The sequence below is a fragment of the Alternaria postmessia genome (assembly GCF_024291825.1).
Source record: "Alternaria postmessia strain BMP 2775 chromosome Unknown scaffold_169, whole genome shotgun sequence".
In the NCBI taxonomy this organism is placed as follows: Eukaryota; Fungi; Ascomycota; class Dothideomycetes; order Pleosporales; family Pleosporaceae; genus Alternaria; species Alternaria postmessia.
This window is the reverse complement of record NW_026260242.1, coordinates 27,372-35,707: the sequence shown is the minus strand read 5'-3', so window position 1 is coordinate 35,707 and position 8,336 is coordinate 27,372. Positions and strand designations below refer to the sequence as shown.

Genomic DNA, 8,336 nt, shown 5'->3' with positions numbered 1-8,336 from the left:
AGTTTAAGAGCTCTAAACTGAACTGACTGATAAGACGAGAGCTCTAAACTGACACTGAACTGACTGCCAAGCAATCAGTCAGTCAGTCAGTCTCATCAGTTTGGATTGATTGTTAGCAACTCTGTTCCCAGGGCATGTTTGCCAAACCTGGTACCTACGACGTGATCATGCGCTACTCATCCCTAACACCCAAGATCCTACCCGACAATCTTGCAGCACCACGCGGCATCGGCATGAAGATCTTCGGCATCGAGGGCGAGAAGATTTGGGGAGAAGACAAGAAGACGCAAGACTGGACTTTCAACAACTACCCAGTCCTCGAGCTACGCGATCCACAAACCACCTACGACATCGCAGACGCCTTGGAACGAAACTGGAACGACCTGCCCACGTTTGCCGACGAGCAGAGCAAAAGATTAGACGCAGACGTCGCAACATTGGGTGGACAACTACCAAAGCAGCACATGGTCGCCATGCCAGAGTACTCACAATCCGCCTACCGCCACGGCGCCTACGTAGCCAAATACGGCGTCTTCCCCGCTAGCCAATTCCAAAAGGATCTCGAGAACACTGAAGTCAAGGACTCGGACCCCATCAACATCCTCTCCCAAACCCTGCGCACACACCACCTCAACAACACCATCTCCTACAGCTTCTGCGCACAGCTCCTCCAAGACCTCACCGAACAGCCCGTAGACGACATTGGCATCGAATGGGATCCGAAAAAGTACCCGTTTGAGCAAATCGCCACCATTGAGTTTCCGCCGCAGGACTCGTGGTTACCAGAGTTTAGGACTTGGTGGGATGATCGCATCACGGTGAATAGCTGGCATGGGCTCAAGGAGCATCAGCCGCTCGGAAGCACGAATCGGATGCGCAGGGTTGTTTATGCCGAGAGTAGGAAGTTGAGACTCAAGGTTAATGGGTATAAGGAGGGGGATTATGTAGAGCCGGAAGGGCTGGGTGATGTGCCTGCAAAGGGGGTCGAGGCGCCGCAGTTGGACTTGAAGTACCAGAGTGCTGTTACGACTGCTGGAGCTGCGTAGTTTGGTTGCTGGGTAGTTTGTGAATTTTCATGTTGCTTTTTTTTCTCTCTCTCATTCTCGCAATGTCGCTTGTTGTGATGTTTCGGATATTTGCGCGTCCTTTTTCGGGTGACGTCTATCTTATGCATGTGTAGTCCCGATGTATGACCATGTCTACTAAGCCGAAGGTTTCTAGATCGCATTTTTAGCTTCAAGAAATAGGTAAGAAGCAGCAAAATACAAGGTACAAGTGCGACTTCCCTGGGTGGCGGCTCCCCGCACATGCGGGTACTAGTTACATGGAGCTAAACTTACTGATCCAGCGACGACGATAACAACAACAACAGTGATCAGGGTCGCCTACAAAGATCTGCAAAGCATAATAAACATTGTACGTGCAAGACTGTGAGTTGAGCTACACCTGTCAAATATGCGAGTCCCTTCTTTGTCTTTACTGACGTGTGGGGTAGCCTGCATCGTAACAACCACAAGCGCTAGCATCATCAACATCTTTCCCCACATCAGGATGTCGTCTAGTGAGATTGAGAGGATGGTGAGTAGCCCCAAAGGAGGAATGAAGCTTTGGCTTGCTCCGTGTGCTCTGTTCTGGAAGCAATTCGACTAACACAACGGAGGCATATCCCTATGGGAAACCGTATCCCACGCCTTCGAATGGTACACAACATGACGAGAACAAACTCTGGATGCAGATACAATACGAAGCATATGTTGACGGCATCGATCTGACCGTACTACCTTTTGCCAAAGAGGCTATCGCAAGCATCACTTCGCTAGCCAGTAATGCGGTGGACATGCAAGAATTCGACTTTTCGACTTCAAGAAGAGTTGATACGCATACCCAGTAAGTCCACAAGCCAGCCCATGACCACTTAAGCAGAGTACAGGTAGGAGTTCCTACTAACTGAAATCTTACAGCCCTATTCCGGATTGGTTCCGTGCTCTCGAATTGAACGCCGCAGGCCGCGCAACACCATCTTGGAACGTATCCTCTCATCTCAAGTTCATGAGCGAACACAACATTGCCCATTCTGTACTCTGCATCTCCACGCCTCAAGCCAATGCTTTTCTGACCGAGAGAGACGAGGTACTAAGGAAGAAGAAGACGCTTGCCCTCGCCCGCCTGCTCAATTGCTTCGCTGCGGAACTTTGCAGAATATATCCTGAAAGGTTTAGTTGGATGGCTATCATGCCTTTGCCTCATGTGCAAGAGTCGATCACCGAGTTGAAGCGCATGTTTGGCATGGTTGGAAGACAGCCAGTGGGCGTCGGCGTGTTGACAAACCACGAGGGCTTGTATCCCGGCGATCCAGTTTTCGATCCGCTGTGGGCGTTTCTCCAAGAAAGAGCGGGGAAAGCCGAGGGGAGTGGTAAGGAAGTAGTCTTTGTGCATCCGACCGAACCCATCATCAAGCTCGACGATGGCCGACTGATAAACTCCCGGCCTTGTAAGTTTCTTTTTCTCCCTTCCAAAAGCCACAAGTCGTCGCATGACAAAACAAGACCAAAAAGAAAATCAAAAGTTAACCTACCCACAGCACCTTTACGTTCCGGTCTCGGGGAATTCTACTTTGAAACCGCCCGCGCAATCTCCAGTCTAACGGCCTCTTCCACCATCGTCACCTACCCATCCCTCCACTTCCGCATCTCCCACGGCGCAGGCGCCTTTCCCGACATCTCCGAGCGCTTCCTCCTCGGCTTCCCCGATATCTCCTCCGCAGCAAGGGAAGCATACAAATCCCGCTTTTGGTACGATAGTGCGGGTCCTGTGTGGCCGAACCAGATCAAAGGATTGACGGACGGAATGGGAATCCCGATTCGTCAAATGGTGTTTGGGACGGATTATCCATATGGCATTGGATTCTGGGACGTGGATGCTAATATCAACGGGCTGGCTTGGTCGGGCGAGTTGGGGTTTGAGGAGAAGGAGATGGTGTTTTGGGCGAACGCAAAAGAATTGTGGAGTGGGAGGATTGGAGTATTGGATCGGATGGAGAAGTAGAGATTGAGGTTGGTGATTCTCGTTCTATTGGCTTTGTGCGTTGGTGAAGCTTGATGTGTGCATGACGTTGATGAAATGATGGACATGAGTTAGGTGTGTCAGTATCAGATCCCATCGGAGCGGCGGCTACAAATTGCGGTGATGTGCAGTCACACATTGGTTGCGAAGCTGGGCGTATAAGAATAAGAACGAAGCGATAGAAGGGTTTAATCTTAGACGAATGATGCAAGCGAAATGCGATAAAGACCTAACATCGGTCCACCAATAATGTCCGGACAAGAGGGTTTGGCGGCATGTCACGTTCTCAGAGAACATACCCAAGTAATAGACGTAGATGAGCTTCTCGCATCCACGGAGTTGGACAGCTCAAATCAGTGTAAGAATTCACTGTCAGCAGTACAATTTGCTGAGTGCGGCAACAAGTCCCACCCAATTGATGCAGAGCCGCAAACCTTACCGATTAGCCGCGGGGCGGTTTAGTGTGCAAAGGCCGAATTCGTTAAGACAGCAGCGACCCCGCCGTGACATCCGCCACATTCTCGACAACAACTCGCCACCAAGCGTACAGATGAGATTGCGTCGCATTGCTACCTCGCATAACTACCAGGGAAGATGATACAGTAGTGCATTGCAGATGAGAAGGTTGGATTGCGCACGCGGAACAATCCCCACGCCACAGAGCGACAGGCTGCACTGAGTCGTGCACAAGGCCAGAATTCGTTCAGCCTCATGCATAGACAGCTATAGGTAAATTTTCTAATTGCCGTTCCACAACAACCCGCACTAATCGATGATTTTGTAGAAAATCCTGATGCGTGTCGCAAGTCTTCTGAGCGAGGCCCCGGACGCGATCGCCCGGCGCTTGCCGATGGACCGGGGCACTCCACCGACTCCATATTGCCAACAAAGACAAACATCAAGAGAAGGGTCAAGATGAGACAAGATTGCATGTTGAGATTACCCACCAGCCGCCTGCCTAGTCCGTCAGTCGAAGCCAGATCACTATGACTTCAACCTTCCGCATTGTTCGGCAGACATCGACGGGATGACGTTGATGACAAAACCTCAAACCATCGGGCGATTTCCAACCAACGCACAGCCGCGGAGTACATGAGCATAGACGTCGTCCGAGCCTCAGATCTAGTAAAACGTCTACTGCCGCCGAATGATTGGTGAGACTGCCTTACATAAGGCTGGCAGGAAGAGTTTTGCTCCACCATGTACTAGCGCGAATTGCGTGATCGCACGTCTTCACCCCCAACTATCGCACCTTGCGGAGATGGGTTACAAAGCGATCCCGATGGCGGCGCCCAATATATACTCCAGGCCGTGGTCGCTCTCCCTCTTTCCACCTCCAGATCCAAACGATTGATAATAGTAGTTTCTTTCGGGAAACCTCCATTATACACCAAACCACAAAGACATTCTGCTTCTGGTTTCTCGGCACGTGCTTGCCATATCCCAAACTTCCGCCACACAATCTTGAAACATGTCGTCACCAATGTTTGCAAGTGTAGACTCTTTCAAGCAGCCTACACTCCGTGAGGAGTCGGGCTACGCTTCAGCCGAATCCAGCCAGGAGAGTCTGCCTGAAGTTTACTTCGCAAAGCCTCACTTGAAGTTCATCAACGCACAGCTACAAAAGCTCGAGCCTCAAGGTATGTGGCAGTGATTCGTTCTTGGAAAGCTTCGTGGATTGACTGGAAGTAGATATTCTCCGATGGTGCATTACATCTCTGCCTGGACTGTTCCAGACTACCGCCTTTGGACTTACTGGCCTCGTCACTGTGGACATGCTTTCGAAGCTTGACGGACCACTGAAGCACAACATCGACTTGATCTTTTTGGACACACTATACCACTTCGATGAAACATATGCCCTTGTCGACCGAGTAAGGAGGCGATACGGAACACCGGTCCACGTCTACAAGCCTGCTGGCTGCGACAATGTCAACGACTTTACTGCCAAGCACGGTGACAAGCTCTGGGACACCAACGACGAACTCTACGACTACGTTGCGAAGGTAGAGCCCGCTGAGCGTGCCTACTCTGAACTTCAAGTCAAGGCCGTCCTGACCGGCCGTCGACGCAGCCAAGGTGGAAAGCGAGGAGACCTAGACATCATCGAGATCGACGAGGCTGGCCTCATCAAGATCAACCCTCTAGCCAACTGGAGCTTTGCCCAGGTCAAGGAATACGTTGACGCCAACGACGTCCCATACAACGACCTTCTCAACAGGGGTTACAAGAGTGTTGGTGACTGGCACTCTACACAGCCAGTAGCTGCAGGAGAGGATGAGCGATCAGGGCGCTGGAAGGGAAAGGCCAAGACTGAGTGCGGTATCCACAACCCCAAGTCACGATACGCTCAGTTCCTTCAGGAGCAGGCGATGAAGCAGCAAAACGAGGACCTAGCCAACAAGCTGCAGGAGGTCTCGTTGAACATTTAGTTTGCTGGGCCATCGTATTCGCGTTTAGTTGCATCGCATTAGCATGGGCGTTTGGGTTTTTTTCCGGGTCAAGGCATAGCATGGGGTTTGGGACATTGAAATACTGGGTTTGCGGAAGCCGCATCCGATGATGTATACGGGGCCGAGTTGCCACCGATGTACGAGCCAATGAAGCTCAATTATGAATCAAACGAATATGAACCAACGCGCTAGACCTGTCATATACGTGATGCGTTCCTGAAAATCGCTAAAGCGCATCACATACTGCAGGACGTTTTACTGCATCTCCGCTCCGCTCACGTCACTGTGGTTACTTGGCCCAACGAAAAGCCGGGTGAGACAGGCTCTAGGTATCGCGTGCAATTGCGCAATCGCGTCCAAGATCTGCCGACCCATACAACAACCCGCTTTGTGCCCTAGTCTCTGCAAGCAGAGAAAATCCAGAGAAGCCCATGGTCAACAACCGGGACTGGGATCCTGAAGTGTCCGCAGAACCCGGGGAATAAAAAGCCCTTTCCACCCGGTCCCGCCTTGTAGTTACTTAGTCGCGCATCTTTCTTTTTGAGTGACCCAAAACATACTTTTTGCGAAGCCAGCCTTGCATAGTCAGGAACGACGTCAAGCCCCTTCGCTAACATAATTCACCAAAACTTTCTACACAAATCCTCTATTCCTCACGATATTCCGTAGAGATGGCGAACGCACCCCATGGTGAGACTGCCTCGCAAAGCTTGAGAAGCTGGTAATAGACACTGACGGCGGGTGACGATAGGCGGCGTCCTCAAGGACCTGATCGCGCGTGATGCGCCCCGACGCAAGGAACTCTTCGACGAGGCCGAGAAGCTCCCCGCTATTGTCCTCTCCGAGAGGCAGCTCTGCGACTTGGAACTCATCCTAAACGGAGGTTTTTCACCCTTGGAGGGTAAGTCGTCATGCCGCCCGCGCTAGGCGAGGGGCACGGAAAAGCCACCCCCTCGTGTTTGCCATGTTTGCAGCAACAAGACCCCTGACAAGCAACCATGCAGGTTTCATGAACCAGAAGGACTACGACGGTGTCGTTGCCGAAAACCGTCTCGCCGACGGCAACCTCTTCTCCATCCCCATCACGCTCGATGTCTCGAAACAGACAATCGATGAAGTCGGTGTCAAGCAGGGAGCTCGCATTGCCCTTCGCGACTTCCGCGACGACCGCAACCTCGCCATCATCACCGTCGACGATGTATACCAGCCAGACAAGGAGAAGGAGGCGCGGGAAGTCTTCGACAAGGACGGCGACGTGGCCCACCCCGCCATCAAGTACCTCTACGAGACTGTCAACGAGTACTACGTCGGCGGTAAGCTCGAGGCCATCGACCGCCTGGAGCACTACGACTATGTCGGTCTCCGGTACACGCCCGCCGAACTGCGTCTGCACTTTGACAAGCTTGGCTGGTCCAAGGTCGTCGCTTTCCAGACCAGGAACCCCATGCACCGCGCTCACCGTGAGCTGACAGTCCGCGCTGCCCGCGCCCGCCAGGCCAACGTCCTCATCCACCCCGTCGTTGGCCTGACCAAGCCCGGTGACATTGACCACTTCACCCGTGTCCGTGTCTACCAGGCCCTCATGCCCCGCTACCCCAACGGCATGGCCGTCCTGGCTCTTCTGCCTCTTGCTATGCGTATGGCTGGTCCCCGCGAGGCCATCTGGCACGCTATTATCCGCAAGAACCACGGTGCTACACACTTCATCGTCGGTCGTGACCACGCTGGCCCAGGCAAGAACTCCAAGGGCGTCGACTTCTACGGCCCCTACGACGCTCAGGACGCGGTCGAGAAGTACAGGGATGAGCTCGGTATCGAGGTTGTGCCTTTCCTCCAGATGACCTACCTCCCCGACTCGGACGAGTACAAGCCCAAGAACGAGGTTGAGCAGGGCATCAAGACCCTTGACATTTCCGGAACTGGTACGTTATTCCCTCTTTTTGTTTCCGTCTTAACTCTCTCGAAACTAACAAATTGTGAAAACAGAGCTCCGCAAGCGTCTCCGAACCGGCCAAGAGATCCCCGAATGGTTCTCGTACCCCGAAGTCGTCCGCGTCCTCCGCGAATCACACCCGCCTCGCAGCCAACAAGGTTTCACCGTCTTCCTGACCGGCTACCAGAACTCTGGCAAGGACGCCATCGCACGCGCTCTCAACGTCACCCTGAACCAACAAGGAGGCCGATCCGTCTCCCTCCTCCTCGGCGACACCATCCGCAGCGAGCTCTCGAGCGAGCTCGGCTTCAGCCGATCCGACCGTGACAAGAACATTGCCCGCATCTCCTTTGTAGCCGCCGAGCTCACCAAGGCTGGTGCCGCGGCAATCGTTGCGCCCATTGCTCCTTTCGAGGACTCGAGAAAGGCGGCCCGCCAGACTGTGGAGCGATTCGGTTCCTTTTACCTTATTCACGTTTCTACCCCGCTTGAGCACGCGGAGAAGACTGATAAGCGTGGCGTGTACGCCAAGGCGCGCGCTGGTGAGATCAAGGGCTTCACCGGTGTTGACGACCCGTACGAGGTGCCTACCAACGCTGATTTGACTGTGGACTTGTCCACTACCAATGTCAGGACAGCGGTTCACCAGATTGTCCTGCTCTTGGAGAGCCAGGGTCTTCTGACACAGTTGTAGATGGTTGGCGAAAAAAGTGGTTTTCCTTTTTTCCTTTTTTTTTTATCCTCCCCTTGTTTTGGCATTGATGCGATGAGAGCTGCATTGTTCTTTTAACGGATTATGATTGGATGGTTATTGTGTTGACCTGGCTTTACGAATTGCTGGGGTTCAAAATACACGGCATAGATGATGTGGTACCTAGACATATGGT

General features: G+C 52.7%; 4 protein-coding genes across 4 annotated transcripts; all 4 read left to right on the top strand.

The window, feature by feature from the left end:
* Positions 1-134: 134 nt before the first annotated feature.
* Positions 135-1,046, top strand: J4E82_011154 (uncharacterized protein; the record flags this gene model as incomplete). Its single annotated transcript, XM_051737363.1, has 1 exon — positions 135-1,046. The coding sequence occupies one exon, from the start codon at positions 135-137 to the stop codon at positions 1,044-1,046; it is 912 nt and encodes a 303-aa protein (XP_051582889.1).
* Positions 1,047-1,551: 505 nt separating this feature from the next.
* J4E82_011153 (uncharacterized protein) lies at positions 1,552-3,045 on the top strand (the record flags this gene model as incomplete). Its single annotated transcript, XM_051737362.1, has 4 exons — positions 1,552-1,578; positions 1,661-1,887; positions 1,962-2,491; positions 2,582-3,045. The coding sequence occupies 4 exons, from the start codon at positions 1,552-1,554 to the stop codon at positions 3,043-3,045; spliced, it is 1,248 nt and encodes a 415-aa protein (XP_051582888.1).
* Positions 3,046-4,534: 1,489 nt separating this feature from the next.
* Positions 4,535-5,495, top strand: J4E82_011152 (uncharacterized protein; the record flags this gene model as incomplete). The annotated part of the gene is made up of 2 exons (XM_051737361.1): positions 4,535-4,703; positions 4,753-5,495. 2 exons carry the CDS (start codon positions 4,535-4,537, stop codon positions 5,493-5,495), a joined length of 912 nt encoding a protein of 303 aa, XP_051582887.1.
* Positions 5,496-6,187: 692 nt separating this feature from the next.
* On the top strand, positions 6,188-8,143 carry MET3 (Sulfate adenylyltransferase; the record flags this gene model as incomplete). The annotated part of the gene is made up of 4 exons (XM_051737360.1): positions 6,188-6,206; positions 6,268-6,417; positions 6,521-7,438; positions 7,503-8,143. 4 exons carry the CDS (start codon positions 6,188-6,190, stop codon positions 8,141-8,143), a joined length of 1,728 nt encoding a protein of 575 aa, XP_051582886.1.
* Between the last annotated feature and the right edge of the window lie 193 nt (positions 8,144-8,336).